This window comes from Clupea harengus, chromosome 8, assembly GCF_900700415.2.
Source record: "Clupea harengus chromosome 8, Ch_v2.0.2, whole genome shotgun sequence".
NCBI lineage: Eukaryota > Metazoa > Chordata > Actinopteri > Clupeiformes > Clupeidae > Clupea > Clupea harengus.
In genome coordinates, this window is record NC_045159.1 from 3,704,615 (window position 1) to 3,722,114 (window position 17,500).

Below are 17,500 nucleotides of genomic sequence, written 5' to 3' on the forward strand. Positions count from 1 at the left end.
AGGAGAGGGCACGAAATCTATATCTCATTGAGGACCTGAGTAACTGCCTTCGGATATACACCCTTAAACCATTACAGTGGCATTTCCCCCCTTAGTATTCTTAAGTATATTTATAATAAATCTGGAGCTTGTATTAGAGTTCCATCCCAGTCTTATTCTGTCTTTTGCTTACTGGGACATCAAACCCTCTTTATCTAAACAAATACTGACTGTTTGTGGCCAAACGGCCTCTGGTGATTTTCATATACGGGTCTGGAAAAAATTAAGAGACCACTGCAAAATGATCAGCTTCTCTGGTTTTAGTATTTACAAGTATGTGTTTGAGTAAAATGAACATTTTTGTTTTATTCTACAAACTACTGACAACACTTCTGCCATATTCCAAAGGCAAATATTGTCATTTAGAGCACTTATTTGCAGACTGGTCAGATTTTTAGACCGTTTGTATTCATTTTTAAATAACACAGTACTAATATTTTAATGGCTTGGTGGATTAACCCTGATTTCCAGTCAGCTTTCAGTCATCTTGGCATACTCTCCACCTCTTTCACACTGCTGTTGGGTGACTATGCCTCGCCTGGCACACAAACACAAGCAGCAGGGCTTTGTTTGATGGCTTGTGACCATCCATCTTCCTCTTGATCACATTCCAGAGGTTTTCAATGGGGTCCTCCAAGCCTGGAGATTGGGCTGGCCACGACAGGGTCTTGATCTGGTGGTCCTCCAGCCACACCCTAATCGACCTGGCGAGGAGCATTGCCCTACCGGAAAAAAACAATCCTCAGAGTTGGGTAACATTGTCAGAGGAAGTTTTCTTCCAGTATAACCTTGTACTTGGCTTGATTCATGCATCCTTCACAAAGACAAATCTGCCTGATTCCAGCCTTGCTGAAACGCCCCCAGATCACCACCACCCATCACAGTGGGTCGGATCAATAGTCATTTTTTGATTCCAATTACTTTTGAGGTACTACTAGCACTTGTCTTATTGCAAGAAGTTAGTGATCTTCTTCTTCCGTTCATTTATTGGTGGTTGGCATTCCAATTTGGTCCATTACCGCCACCAACTCTTTTTGGGTGTGGAGCATCAATACGGACACAGACGTTTAAATTAACTAAATTAAAACAAAAAAATTATTCTAATCATTCGTAGTAATAAGCTTCATATCCATTCAAATTAGCATGTTGTTTTAAAATAACTAAATAAATATAAATAAACAATGCTATGTGACTCCTGCTAAGCCTCTATATGAGTAGAGGACAACAGTTAGCAGTTCACAAGGTCTACATAAATGCACATACCTGACAAGACTTAAAAACGTTCCCTAGACAGAACAATGAACATATATAGGAGGTGGTCAGCACCATTTCTAAAAAAAAAAACAATACACAATGACAAGACAGACCCTGAGACATAAACATAGTATTTCCTCAGTATCCTAAAACAAAGAAATAACTATGTGATAAATAATCATGTTTTACAGGTTTGTAAAAAAAACACCTTATCAAAGTGGTCTTGCCAGTCTAGGCAATTAGCACTGTAATTAGGTAGGAACCAAATAAATGTTCTGGGTTTCCGGCGTTCGTGTAATCAGTTGTATGTTTGTTTGTGTTTGCAAACCATGTGTGCTTGTGTGCGCTAGCAGTCGCTAATATGGGGAAGGAGTGTGCCGTTCCTGTGCGGTCGCACCACAACCGTCACATACTAGTAATAATTCATAGTTAAAAGCTTCATATCCTTTCAAATTCTGTTGTTTTCAAATATAACACTGTATATTACCCTACTGAAGGTTTTCCTGGTGAAAAACGTTAAATTAATTTGGCCTAACTCTTTAACTTTCATTAATAGAAACACTCTAACACGTTCTACAGTTTCTCTCCTACCACATAATGAACATTTTCCTGTGAAAAGCTTCTTTATTAAATTTATGATTTAGACTGGCATGTCCTATACGTAACGAGTGATTGTTTCTCCACTTCTACTCCAACTACCTGTCCTCTTTGTAATCACCTGTTTTACATCTGTCTACCCTTTACCTCTTTGTCTCATTTAGTCTGCCATTTGTGTCTATCTAAAGAGCTTCTTTAGCCAGACGATCTGCCACTTCTTTTCCTTCTACTACCACATGAGATGGAACCCAAACCAAACAGACTCTTATTTTCACTTGATGTAACCTGTACAAATAAAAGCCAATATAAAAAGGCCTGAATACAGATTTGCAGTTTACTGATTAAGGTTGCCATAGAATCTGAACAGATTGCAATTTGATTCGGTTTGACCTCCTCAGCCTACAAAAGCGACAACAGAATTGCCAAAAATTCCACAGTAAAAACAACTAAATGATCAGATGTTCTCTTTTTAATTGATATATATATATATAGCTGCCCCCATCTTTTCTCTGTCCAGAGCTTTCAAACCATCTGTGTATATCTGTATCATATCTGATTGTAACTGTTAACTCAAACTGCACCATATTATCTATCCCAGCACACTCTGCACTAGATTTGAATATATTTGCTATTTGAATGTCTACTGTCGGCATGGGAAAAAACAAGGAGGGATTACAGGTAATGCCACAGTACAGCGACATGACATCTTTGACAAGTCCGAATTTCCAGCCTGACTATTTCCGACCTGCCCAAAACTATTCAATTTAGAAGGTCCATGTTCCCAACATCTATCAAGTACTGCTTTAGTTGGATGGTCCTGTTTATGAAGGGTTAGGAAATAAGATTTGGATCGGGTGATCACCTAGTCAGTACCTCATGAAGTAGAATGAGGTGTGCTTGTGTTACAGTTCAGCAGACACTGGAATAGAATGGCTGCCATACATGTACAGGTTGAAGAACATTTTGCAGTAGTCTCTTGATCTTTCCCAGAGCTATAAATAATAAGCAATCCAACTTTGTGCAGTCAGTGATCAAGAAACTCAAACACTACCATTTTACTCTTTTAGCCACCACATATTTTATAATAAAATTGTAAAGGTAAAGGACTGATATTTAGCAGATGCTTTTATCCAAAGCAAAGCACAGACAACCTGCATCAACCGGGAATCGAACCCGAGTCAACCACTGCACCACTTCGCCTCAGCAGCGCATGTTCTACAGTGTCTCTCATACCCCATAATGAACATCCTCCTGTGAAAAGCTTCTCTTAAATTTAGATTATGACTAAGGCTGGCATGTATTGTACGTAACGAGTGATTGTTTCTCCTTTTCTACTTCTACTTCTACTTCTCCTTTACTCTGTCCTCCCTGTGATCACCTGTTTTTGCAGATTATACAACAGTGATGAGGAACCGTTCTCCCCCCCCAGGCTTGTTTATTTAAAAAAATAAAAAAGCTGTTCTATACTCCCAACCCAGTGGTACAACATGAGCACGTCGGTGGCGGGCGGGCGGGCAGGCCTCTCTTAAGAGACTTACGTAAGAGCCATTGAGTGTGTTTCTATAGCTCCAGCCTCTGCAGTGAGATGTACGTACCTCCACTGGGACGCCAGGGATTGATCCGCTGTGCTGCCTCCCACTGCAGAGTTAAAAATACACATGAAAGTACAAGCCTAGCCAGCGCCACTTCCCCACTGCTTTCATGCGCTTGAACCCAGGCGCACCTCCAGCTGCTCGGGCTTCGTTAAGAAATGAAACACACCTTCCCATTACTTTTCCCGTGGTGCATTTATTATTTAATTGAAGGGCAGACTTTAAAAAAAGTTATATAACAGTACACCCTTTTTTTTAAGGAACTTAGGGAACTTAAGGAGGTAAAACTATATTTGAAAAAGTCCTTTTTCTTTTAAGAACAAAACTGAACAGTAGGTTTGGACTGATTACACTCTTTCAGTCAGGTCTGAGTGGAGTTCAACCAGACTGGTGTTAAATCCCCACCCTTAGAGGTGCAGCAGTGTTAGTGGAGTCATGCTAGTGGCATGAAGGATGCCACTAACAAGACCTTGAGACCTTGGGAACATGTTTCATTATTTTAGACACCATGCTGTATGGTGTGTGTGAGACTGTGTCTGTGTGTGTGTGTGTGTGCGCATGTGTTTTTCTGTGTGTGTGTGTGTGTGTGTGTGTGTGTTTGTCTCTTTGTGTGAGTGTGTGTGTTTGTCTGTGTGTATCTGTGTATCTGTGTGGGTGTGTGTGCGTATCTCTGTGTGTGTGTGTGTGTGTGTGTATCTGTGTGTGTCTGTTTGTCTGTCTGTATGTGTGTGTGTTTGTCTCTCTGTGTGTGTTTGTGTGTGTGTGTGTGTTTGTCTCTCTCTCTCTCTCTCTCTCTCTCTCTCTCTCTGTGTGTGTGTGTGTTTGTCTGTGTGTGTGTGTTTGTCTCTGTCTCTCTGTGTGTGTGTGTGTGTGTGTGTGTGTGTGTGTTTGTGTGTGTGTGTGTGTGTGTGTGTGTGTGTGTGTGTGTGTGTGTGTGTGTGTGTGTGTGGCATCAGTTAGGAGGCTGGTGAGTCCCTCAGCAGGGATGACAAGAGCCAGCTGTGAGGGGGGCTGGCGGTGAGAGGGCTGACTGTGACTGTGTGCAGGATGGGAACCTTGGGAAATCTGGCGAGTGCACTGTCAAAGCACCAGAGAGAGGGAGTGTGTCGCCCCCCTGGTCAGCTGTCCTTTGGTGCTCAATTGTGCATGTTGACAGCACCGACAGAGGCAAGTAGGCTGGAGGGGGGGAATATCACATGGCCACTAGTTCCACTGAGGCCTGACTTCCACCCCAAAAACCCCCGCCACCCATCTAGTCCGCCTCAGGGCCACTGGCTGCTTGTCTTGAACTCTCTGTGTTCTGGTTGAAGGTAAATAAAGAAACTGTGTGTAAGGTGCTGTCCTGCCGCGGGGTTGGTGAGGAGGTGCAGCTCGCACTGTGAGCCACAACAATGGCCTTTCAACTGCCCTTGGCCCTCTTGTTGCCACAGCGATGTTCCCCCCCTGGGGGGTGGGGTTTGTGGTTTGAACTTGACTCCTGACCCCCTCTGCTCCACCCTTTAACCACCAGAGCTTTTCCCAGGGGAGGGAGAGAGGTCATTGAGCGGTGAAACAGCTTTGGAAACAGATAGACAGACAGACACACACACACACACACACACACACACACACACACATACACACATACACACACACACACACACACACACACACACACACACATACATACATACATACATACATACACACACACACACACACACACACATACTGATTCACCATGATGAGCACACAAGCAAAAACACACACACATTATATGTATGCATGCTTACAATGACTCACATGTACACACACACACACACACACACACACACACACACACACCTGTACAACTGCATCACCACATAACACAGGCCAATACCACAACACACAGTCATATGTCACCTTATCCACTGAATTACATTAAAACTTTCCCAGCCAAGTCTTTTGGTTTCATAACAACAAAAAGACATTCCTCCTACACTAGACAACAGGTTAGTATTACCTCCTGGCTTCTATAGGAATGTTCATAGGAGACTGGATGACTGTGTAATGGAAACCATAGTCCTATTATTTTTATTTGGGAAACCTAAATCCATACACTTTTAGTCACGATAGGGTTGGGAAAGAACCCGTTTCTCAGGACATGTGGCTGGCCAGAGAGAAAAGGCTTTATTATTCACCAAACACAACTCTTATTCCATTCTACTCGTTGTTTTGAAAGTTACTGTCATGTTTGAGTTGAAAACATTTGGTTTATATGGATTTGCCTTCGGTAACCTTGAGTACTGTTACTTTGGTGGTGCCTATCCATTGCCTATACCTTAGAAGCAGGTCTTGCCGTAAAACATGACTGAAATCATGGACACAGGCTCATTTTCTAAAGTGATCATAGCACTTTATGTCGTTTTAGATTGAAATAATGATACACTATAATGTACCTTTGGAAACTATTCCCTGACAGGTTGAATGGAAACTAAGTCTGCTTGTGATTTCATATGGAGCCATTTTCTAAAGAAAATGTGCTATCGGTAAATCGGTAATTGGAAAATGTAGCACAGCCAATTCTTTTTTTTTCTTCTTTTTTCTCTCTCCTCATTTTATAACTGTCATCTGTAACAGTCTCAGGGACAGAAATAGCTGCGTAATAGCTTGCTGGAGATATCCACATGGGTGTGTTATAGCACTGTGGCCTTGCAGTTACTTTAAGGCAGTAAAAGGGAGAGGGCTGTCTGGGCATTTCACTCCCATACATCAGGAGTTTGTTATATCTCTGACAGCTGGAAGTATAAAGGCAGTAAAAGCTCAGCTCAGAAGTGATGATTTGCATTATCGAATCTCATAACTGCTTTTCAGTGGTAGGTAACCGAAAGTAATTTACAGGAAGTAAAAAAAAATAATAATAATAATAAGGAATGACTGTTTGCCAAGTCTTAAGACTGAAAGACTGTTCGTGGCCACATTTCAATTTCAGGTGGAGATGGAATGGAAAACCTATCAAGACTTTGGTGAAATGAGTGTGATCACTGTTAAAGGTGAAATGAGTGTGATCACTGTTAAAGGTGAAATGAGTGTGATCACACATCAAAGCTGAAACAGTTTCACGTGGATTTACATCCACATCCTTAGCTCTTCACAAAGTAGCCATAGATGTTCTGAGGACCAGTACTCAGGATTAGTTATACGCTATACGATTAGTTATGTTTCTCACTTTCAGAGGTGTTCATGTGTCGTATGCTGGGTTGCCTTTATAGCTCAAGGCTCACCATGAATCAAATGGGTATCATATGGGTTCTCTAGGTGAGAGAATGGTTCACCACGGTCACTGCCAGATTCTCTCTCTTCCATATCATAATGACCTGTATATTTCTAACAATCAAATGGATTGTACAAATGACACATAAGAAATCGATATTTACAGTGAAATCTGTATACAGTGATATCAGTGAGCATAGCGTATAGTTGTTAAAAGTGAAGTATAATGCAGAGTTGGTACAGTCTTTGTGTAATGTTCCTCTGAGATGTGATTGCAGCTGACTTCTCTGTTCTTGACAGGCATATGACATGTCGCTATATTGTACCTGACATGCCACCTCAGCAAGAGTAATGATGAGAGGGGTTTGTCCAGCTTCGTTCATTTAAATTAAATTAAAACAAATGTTACCATTGGTTATTCATCTCTCCACAAACTACTGTTTCCCATGCACCGCTTTATAAAGAGAGTAAATAATTAGCATCTATTTAGAAGCCTATTTATGAAAGAGTCAGCACAGTTTGAATGTAATTTCATACCAAATTGACTCCATCTTTGAGATGCCATAATGGGGTGGGTGCATTTATATCGCCCAGGCTCCTTGGAAAGTAAATGTTTGTGCTGATAATGACTACATTAATTTCAGCTCTTCTATCAACAGTAATATACAGGCAAGTGCATTCAGATAGTTAGGCTTCATTTAATAGCTGTGTAATGTAATTGAAATGACATCATTACATTGCACTTTCGCAGTTGTCTGAGCAAAACTTTGAATGGGCTTATTCTCCCGAGTTTCTGTAAAAGTCAAGCATAAAATGTCATACTAACTAACTAATTGATTTGCCACAATTTAGAACCGAGGGATTAAGAAGGAAGATATTATCATGCATACTAAAGAGTACCACCAGAATCCATATTTCTCTAACCCTCACCACCCATAGAAATGATACTGTATGGATGCGTAGATCATGGATACAGCATGCATTATTCATATTGGGCTGTGAGTAAATCAGATGCCATGTATTATATAGTACGGGCCATATAGAAAGAACCAAATGCATTTGGTGTTCTATTACCAGGCAGTCTTCCCATGAAGCACTGCTGCCCCGCCTGATTCTTCCCACTGTAGCCTTAATGTGTCAGTGCGATTTATAATCAAACAGTTTGGTCAGTTGGTACATTAAGTAAGCAGTCAGCTCAGGTAAGTGTTCATTTGGAGGGAGCTGACACACTAATACACACATTAATCATTTAAAAATGGCTCTCTTTTAGTTGAGTTGGAGTATCTTTGCAGCGAATTCAGATGAAGCACGATCAACATTTTGTCATGATCGCTGTCTGTGCGAGAGACACGAGAGACTTTGTCAGGACCACAACCACGGCTGTTAGTCACAGTCGCTGCAGTGTGTCGCCCATGATAATCAACACCCAATCTGGTGCCTGACTGCTGCATAATCGCCCGTGAAGACCAGCTTGACCCCACTGCTGTCATCACCATTAGCACCCCCGCTAATAGAAAAGCCTTAAACGTCGTGCTAGTGTGGTGTGGCCTCAGAAGAACTGACTTTGATGCATCTCACTTCACTTCCATTGTGTGGATGTGTTTCTTTTTTTTTTTTGGATGAGGAGGCTTGTCGTATCAGATAGAATGGCTCTTCCATTTTGATTATGTGTGAAATATACATTTTAACAGTTATTATGGGTGTATACATTTAAATGTATTATGATTGGTGACTGGAATGTACGATTTGGCTATCAATAGCCTGTGTCTACCCATAAAAGCAGTAATCTTCAGGGTTGAGGAGTTGTGCAAGTGATCGATAGTCATAGAAGCATCATAAAAGCCTGTCAATTATTCATCACAATTGAGGATTCTGCATTCCGCCGTGTTTCTAAGCAACTAAGCAGCACCCACAGATCTGAGTTTCCAAACTCTGTGGTTGGTCAGCATCTGCAGTCTGATGGTGCTGATCACAGAGCAGTTCTTTTGAATGTGTTCCATCCTCCTCTGATGGGCCCACAAATCAGACAAGCCTTCCTCCTCTCAAACATCCAAGCCCAATTTAATTACACTCTGTGCCAGTCATGGTCTGCTTTTCAGTTCTGATTTGTTTGGGGCTCTGTCATGCAGGGAGACATGTCTGATGACACATGAAGTGGTTCAGTAATTCACTCATGCATGTTATGCATTTTTATCTGAATGCCATTTCTCACATGCTGCTCTAATCACCCAACCGACTTTTTTTGTACCAAAGTGTGTGTGTGTGTGTATGTGAGTTTGTTATGGTGTGTACGTAGATGCATGTTATTGAGCAAGAGATGAGCAAAAAAAGGATTTCAAGCGTGCTTAAAGTCTGCTCACATATGTTTATTTCCATGTGTCTGCTGGAGAGCGTGTGGCAGGTTGGCTACCCGCTCGTGATTTGGTGAGCGTGTGAGTTTTTCTGAGCAGTGGTAGGTGAAGAGCAAGGGGAGGGGAGGGGAGGGGAGGGAGGAGGGAGGGGAGGGAGGACTCCCAGGGTCAGGAAGCCGAGCGGCACAGGAGAGGCTAATGAGCGGCGCGCTGAGATCAAACTGCAGCATAAGGCGCCCGCCACTGGGAGTTCACCTGCTGCCCCTGATGGCACCGCCACCCACAGTTCAAAGGCATCAGATGTCGGCCTGTTTTACACTGAACCTCACCATTATGCCACTCAGCAGTAGGCCTTCTTCAGGGGCGCTTCAGTAGTGCTTCACAGTTCTCCATGTGCAGATTACATCCACCTATTGGTAATGCATTGATTCCATACCTGTGGAATACCTCTTAGCATGCCTCTCTCAAGGTTTTGACAGATTGACTAGTGTATTTAATTCATGTCATTTGGATTTGACTTTGGTAAATATCATATACAGTGGGTTAGTTTTATCTCAAGTAAATCAATTTGCTGAATGCAAACCCAATAGCTGCCGATATTCAGCTTGACAGATTCAGATAGTTAAATGCAGTTCTTTTCAGTCCTCTCTTCTGGTACTCCTGCTTTTAGTCCTTTTGGAATGTAGTCCTTTTCATCCTTAGATATATCCTTCTTGTCTTTCTCTTTTTTTCTGTGTGTGTGTGTGTGTGTGTGTGTGTGTGTGTGTGTGTGTGTATGTGTGGGTGTGCACAGTAAAGAAAGAGAGACAGAGCAAGCTTTTTGTGGTGGCATGGGTGGATGGTTTACCTTTGTCTTCTCGTGGCAGAGGAATTTATTGATCAGACCGGAATGGATGGGCTCAGCCAGCACAGGGCATTAGTCGTGTTAGTGTCTGTGTTCCGTCTCTCCGCGAGGAGGAGGGCGGTCCGTGTGCTGTCAGTGAAGCTGTGAGCCGCGTGTGGCTCTTCTCCGACAGAGACCAGCTTCCCAGAGCAAGCCGGTCTCCGAGTGTCGCATGTGCCACCTGGTGTCAGCGCAGGCAGAATGTCAATACTGATATAATAGCTGCTGCAGCGAGAACCTCCTTTTATCTGTTGTTTTCCTCTCCCTCTGATGTGTGATGGGCTCAGTAGTATTCACCACCTACTAATCATTTAGTATGCACACTGCCTATCTGGATGGAGAGAGGATTTTAACCATGGTAATGATTGGCAGATTTCAGGGCTCTATTAAAGAGGCATCACAGAGGCTTTTGTCTAAACTAGCCAATTTGCCTTGCAAGCATCAACAACTGTGCGGTTGGCACTGACAAAGGCTAGCTAGCTAGCTTGCTGACTGATGTGTTTTGGGGATTTTATTATTTGGCTGATTATTTAACTTTGTGGTGTAAAACCTGTTTTTTTTTTTTTTTTTTAAACAGCTTTTTGTGAAGACTCCGATCTGGAGCGCATACCACATAGTGAATAGCCTGGGTTTCTAGTGGTGTGTTTAACAGCTGGTGTGTTCTCTTTCACATGACCGTGTACCATTCAAATTCATTTGAAAATGTCATAGAAACCAGCGACATGCAAAAACAGACCTTACATTTGTTTTTAAATGGCATAATGTTCCCGTTGTAAGATCATAAGTTATTTTATGTTTAATACCTGAACTAAATTCAGCCAATATGCTGTGTGTGTCCATGTGTGTGTTTTACAGACCAGCGCTGTGCTGTGCTCAGGGGGCTGCGCTCTGCTGGCGGTCAGCTCCCTGCTGGCCATCATTACCATCTTCCTCCCCGGCGGGACGTGCGAGAGGAGGGTTTGCACGCTGACCGGATACATGCAGATGGCCGCAGGTCAGTCCATTTCCCTCCCATTAGCCAAACGCCCCCTCTGGGCCAATATATTACCACACACCGCCCTGCCTGCCTCTCTGACCCGTTACCACACAAACGTCCACATCGCAGAGTCAGACACTCCGACCACACCACAGGAGAGAGAAGGACGTGCACACGTCCCCCACGGGTCAGATGCAGATCACCAACACGAGGACAGAACAGAATGCGTCTGATGTACCGACTTACAGTAATCTCAGGTTGAATGGTTCAGCGTATAGACCATGATGTCTTCATTGTGCAAGATAGAGTACATGAGAGTAGTGGTGGGTGGTTTTGTGTCTATTTTGCCACGCCAGTTCATTCAGCAGAGACGGGAAGGATGAAGGACGCGCCTTGAATTGGGGAGCAGTCCTTCATGAACACAGCACCACTCCCCTGCTGCTTGCCGTGCCTGTTATCTCCCCAGAATTAATGCGACTCAAACTGTGTAGCTTCAGGTGTGAAATGTTCAGTGTTCCCACTCCCTCAATAAGCCCTCTCATTGTCTACAACCCTCAAACGTAGTCATAGGCACCAGAGACACCAGTCTGTGCACGTGAGGTCTGTGTATAGGTGTAGGGGGTACACCAGGGACTAGCCACAAGCTGTCATTGAGTACAGCCCTGTGTGAGGGAGGGATGAGATTATAGCCTACACAAGACACCTCTTCACCACAGCCATTCTGTCAGCAGTCCTCAGTACCATCTGTAAGAGACTACCACACGCTACTCTGACTGATCAAATGTGGTGAATACTTTTTTGTGTGTGTGGGTAAAAAAAAAAACATTTCAGCACTTTATCTATAGCCACATCAGAGGTATAATGCACAGCGTTTTAAGAGAAAACATTGCTATCTGAAATTCGATTCTATCCAAAAACACTTTACCACTAGACACGCATCAGGCGAACAGATGAAATAAATAAATAAGCAGAAGTGGTTGCTCTCGAGTGTTGGTTGCTAGGAGACGAACCGAGCTGGAGTGTTGTGATGGCGTGGCGAGGGCACTCAGGGATTTAGTGCTCACAGTAAAAAGACAATTACAGCCCCTTAACACAGGTCATTGGTTGAGGGGGTGTGGGGTGGGGGTGAGTGGGGGCGGTGGTGTTTAGCGCGTGGCTTATCGAGGCCGTCCTCTCATTCAACAAGGAAGCGGCATCATAAACAAAGCATGATGTGCTCATTGTGTGCTTCAGTCACCATCCGCACGTACACAGCCATGTAAATGAACCACCTCTCCGCATGCAGAGTTTCTTTGGAGTGTGACGTCCTGGGCGAGTGTGTCTGGTCCGCATGTAGAACCGACTGTCAACACCGCGAACATGTTTGTGTTTGATGTTGTCGTTGTGCGCAGCGCCTTTCAAAAACACTGTCAGTCTATCTGGCATAACAATGAGGGCTTAGATTTGAATGTAATTATTAATTCCACTGTGCCTGTACATCTCTCACTGCAGAGAAGCGCTTCACCCGACTGATGTATCTCCCTGTTCTAATTAGAAAGTAATGATACTGTCATTAAAATTATTACAGTAAGGCACTGCATGTCCTGGTGCATCTATGCAAAGCACGAACACAAATTGCACCACCAACACGATTATTCCTGACACAGTTGAGCAGGGATGATCTGTGTTGGAGGGGAGATCAACTGTACACATTTGGACTCCATGATCTCTTAACACTCAGCTCAGTCTGAACACATAGGAATGGCAGCCTGGGAAAAAAAACTCTTCGACAGCTCCAAAACTTGCTTCATGCAGCACGTAGGAATTAATTGCTCTCCCCGGTGTTGAATTAGGTATTTCCCGCTGTTTTTATGCTTGGAGCAAGAGCAAAAAAAAATTAAAAATCTGATATTCTGATTACAAATGAAAAAAAGATTATGTTTAATAATTAAACACAATTTTTTTCTTCTTATCATCCTTTCTTTCAACTAAGCACCATTTTTTCCCCGCACATCTTCAGAGGATTCCAGAGCTGAAAGGAGGCAACAGAGTGGCATTTAACACAATGTGATTAGTGCCTAATGAGTACGAATGTGCGTTACATCTGTATGGAGCGAGCCAAGGGGAGTTGGGGCTGCTTGGCTCGGCTAATTGCCTGTTTTTAAAGTGCTGCCGGCTCCTCGGTGAGGCTGGGCTCGGCGCGCTCCACACCACCGCCGCTTTTTTGGGAAAACAAGAATCAGATCTGTGCCGAAGCCTGGTCTAAAAAAGAGCCTGAAAAAGACATGCTGGCTAGCCTTCTGTAATCCCTCTTTTTACAAAAAAAACCCCCAAATCTCTGTGGAGTGTGGGTTTTAGACAAAGTACAAAAAAATATAAGCTTCAGAAATGTTCCAATATTTTTTGGTTTTGTTTTTTATTTCATTTGCTGGCCAGGTGCACAGCCTTTTTGATAAATGGGGGATTTTGGAAAGAATGAGAAGAGCCCAATGAAGGGGGATCAGAATACTGTCTGTCTGTTTGTTTGTTTGTTGTCATGAAAGGCACTGTTTGTGCACTGATATGAAACAGCAAGCCGACTAATAAAGGTTGTGTGAGAACAATGACAGTATTACAGAGCGGGGATGATAGCATGTCTTTATGGACATCTCTCACACAGTATCTAACGTGGGTAATGGCATTCACTCCAGTTACTCTCCACCAGTAATGACAGGAGTCTTTCTGGATGAGTGAGTGCGAGCTGTGTGGAATAACCATCTTGTCAGAGAGCCGAACAATGGGGGAAATTTGTCCTTCACTGAAATGGAGGAAAATTCCACCCAGTAAATCATTTGAAATTCTTTGTTTATTGTCAGATTTTTTTAGTTCCACCAAAGAAAACTTAGACCATATATATCTATTTGTGGCAGATAAAGCATTTTTTGATGAGGTGAAGTGAACGATGGACCAGCCCTTCAGTGGTGTTCCGATGTGTTTTTTAACAATTTGTAGCTCAGCTTTTTTTTGCGTGCAATCAGTGGACCAGCCGTCACTATTGTCGCTCCAGTCACCCCAAATAAGTATGTGTCCCAGTAGACACGTGTGCTGACTCAGACAGCCCTGGGTGTCAAAGTGTAATTATATTTGCTTTGTTTGTGTGTGCAAGCCTAACTGCTCTCCGACGAGACCACTGTCCTGGAGATTGGTGGTGTGCTGGCTAAGAGGGCCTGGCTCCTGCCCCTGTCAGTGTAGGGCTCCCAGGGGGTAACTCCTAGGATGAGAGAGGGTGTGCTCCAGGACCAGCTGCTACCAACACAGCATCTGCACTCATGCAGCTCTGCAGCTATGAGTTTAGATGTCTGACGTCTAATGTCTTAGATGTCTGAGGTAGACTCAGTGATACTAAGGCAGGAAGGACAGAGACAGAGAGGGGGAGTGAGAGAGAGAGAAGTAGACAGAGAGAGAAAGAAAGAGGGTGAGTGAATGAGAGTTGCCAAACATGTCACGTGGTTTCGCGTTGCTATGAATCTTTTAACATGAGAAGGGAGGAAGCATTTTATAAGCAAGGCCGTATGATTTCTCTTTTTCTGTGCCCTGAATGTATATTTTATTGCACACTATTTTTTCCTCCCTGCACCTAAGCCAAGGATGGCTGTCTCGGCTGAGTGTAATTGTAGGCTGCATACACACACACACACAGACACACACACACACAGACACAGACACACACACACACACACACACACACACACACACACACACACACAAAGGCAACTCCAAATCATCCATTTTTAATCTATTGATGTCTTTACTATTTATTCTCCTGGCATGCAAAAGTGGTTCACCAGTTGTCCTGGAAACACAGACTGCTTCCGGGCTTTTGTCTCCCCCCCCCCCCCCCCGCCATTTCCATAAATAGGCAAGGTGCTTGTCTAAGTCTAAATCACCTGAGATTCAAGACCTTGACTTCCCTAAGATATTCCCCAAATGCTATCTTGTAAAGCTGCCTTAATCGATTAGAGACTTTTTTTTGCCTCACTTGGGAGGATAATAGGCCTTTTCTAGAATCTGTAAAAGTATTTGTGTCCATTGAAAGATGCTGTTAAAACCTTGTACCGTGGCATGCTTTCAGCAGTTCATGGGAAATGGGTACAATGAAACCCAAATGATGGCTCTGAGAATTCTTCAGCTGATGATTCCAAGAGGCAAATCATCTCTTAATAATACACAATTGAGCTCTCAATTAACCATCTTGCTGTTTGGCCATGAGGAACCTTTTTCGCCGGAGTGCTGTTATTTCTGAATGGCTCTGATTTTTTTCCTTCAGGTGCTAATATATTGGATTCTTGCACTCTTTTCTTGTGTATTTTATCTGAGTATGTTTGCCAAAAGCCAATCTCAAACCAGCCAATAAGCAGCACAAGCATCAAAACAAGATGAAAGGCCTCTTGAGCAGGCAGGCTCAGAAGTTGAACATCTTGGAGTGGTTGAGCCCAAACTCCCATGAAATATTAATCAAGCATAATCATAGAAAAAAAATAACACATTTGAAAAGTTAAATCTCAATCCTGCCTTTCAAAGCATTCTACCTGATTTCCGTTTACCAACAGCAGATATGCCAAAAGCGGCGTCAGTGTTTTCGCCCGCTCTGTGAAAACATCAGATCCCCTTTATCTCCTTCTCTGTCTGTCTGTCTCTCTCTCTCTCTCTCTCTCTCTCTCTCTCTCTCTCTCTCTGTATTGTTACAAACCCAGTCTCTTTCTCTTATTTCCTGTATTTTTTCCTGTCTCTCTCCTTCACTCATGCCTCTCTCGTTCCCCCTCTGTCTTTAGTGTCGTCTCCCCGTTATTCTGCTGAGGAGGCACTCGCCCGCTGCGTCTGTCTCTCTCCCTCTGGGCGCCTCAGCTATGCAGATGCCCTCAGACGCATGAATGTATAAAAATATGAGGCAGGCGAGATGAAAAGTCGCGTTTCATCACCACCGCTGCTCGCGCTTCAGGCTTGGGGGGGTTTGGGGGGTGGCTGGCGTTGGGGGTATGGGTTTGACAGCGCTGTCCCTCCAGAGTCTCAAACCACGGGATACCTGCACCATTGGTAGTGTAATTATTACCTGTATCCTAATCAGCTCTGCTCCGACTGGCCCTTTGCTAGCATCAGTTGCTAACGTGGACTCTTTCATCAGCCTCAGACTCTTAAGGGTTGGTAAGAAGGGACAGGAGCACCTTGAGACAGAGATGTGAGGCTCACCTCGTTAGAGGCACTTTTGCGCAGCCACTCTGATGAATATGGCAGAATGCTGTCGAGATACTGATGAAGTACGGCGGATCAGAAACAGCAGATGGGTGTGAATGCCCAGGATGAGATGGAGTGGGTGGGTTGAGGAGGTGCTGCTACAAGTCTGGGCTTGCGCTGCCTCTGAAGAATCCTGGGCTGGCACCAGCTATCCCTGAGAGGGTTAGAACAGAGACAACTACCTGCTTTCAGCACTTTCAACACACATACACACACACACACACACACACTCTCTCTCTCTCTCTCTCTCTCTCTCTCTCTCTCTGTCTCTCTCTTCTTTCTTCCTCTCTCTGTTCTTCTGGCATCTTCCTCCTTCTTTTCTCTGTTTTGCTCTCATTCGGAGAAACATGTGCTCTTGGCTCCATAGCCCACTGTTGATGCTGCAGGATGGGCCTTTGTTCTTTTGTTTCTCTTCAGGTGTTTCTGGAGGTTGCACTTTATTTTCTCCCTGATAGGACCGACAGTGGCAGAGCCGTGTTGTTGTAAGATGCATCTATTATTGCAGGGGAGGTGAAGCTGCAGTTCATAGGAGTAGAGCAGTGGAGCGCAGCACAGACCACCAAAGGGGCTCAAATGTAGCAATGCCTCAGGGTGAAAATGATGTCATTTTTCTGAGTGTAGTTGCGTTGGATCTTCCTATGCTTTATGTGAATGAAGGTTGATCTACTATAAGCATTAATGTGTGCCTGTGTATTTATGTATGTACTGTATGTGTGTGTGTGTGCACGTGTGAGTGTGCATATGTACTGTATGTGTGTGTGTGTGTGTGTGTGTGTGTGTGTGTGTGTGTGTGTGTGTGTGCGCGCGTGCGTGTGTGTGTGTGTGTGTGTGCCTGTTTGCTTGCACGTTTTTTGGCACCATGATGAAACTGTCACTTTGTCAGAGCGCTATGCTTAGAGCAGCATTAGTGCCTCTCTTTGATGGTAATGGAGGAAGTCATATCTCACATCTCACTCAAGCCCGCAGATCCCTGGCATCCACAGACTGGAACATATACTGTACCCTCTCCTCCCTCACTGCCTCTGACTGCACACCGCAGACATCTACTAAACAAGGGTGGGAATCATTGGGGGCACCATATCCATATTTGGTCGTGGTACAATTTTGCTCATTTTGAACATATGCGAGATGTGATGGTGTGGAGTGTTGTGATCAGATATATATTGAGATGTGATGGTGTGGAGTGTTGTGATAAGATATATATTGTGATTCCTTGATTTTTTTATAATGGTACAGTCCAAGGTACAGATTCGAATCCAATAAACTTTTGCTCATAATGGTTCTCTAGCTGTTGTTTTGTGTGTGCGCTCCAAAAACCTCCATA

At 43.7% G+C, this 17,500-nt stretch overlaps 1 protein-coding gene across 1 annotated transcript in view; it reads left to right on the forward strand.

Annotated features, from left to right (window-relative positions):
- LOC105895318 (transmembrane protein 211) overlaps nt 1–17,500 on the forward strand; it is an 86,771-nt gene that overhangs the window by 14,994 nt on the left and 54,277 nt on the right. The window contains exon 2 of the mRNA XM_031571558.2: nt 10,806–10,944. Within this exon, the coding sequence (XP_031427418.1) occupies nt 10,806–10,944 (139 nt within the window). The remainder of the gene's footprint in view (nt 1–10,805; nt 10,945–17,500) is intronic.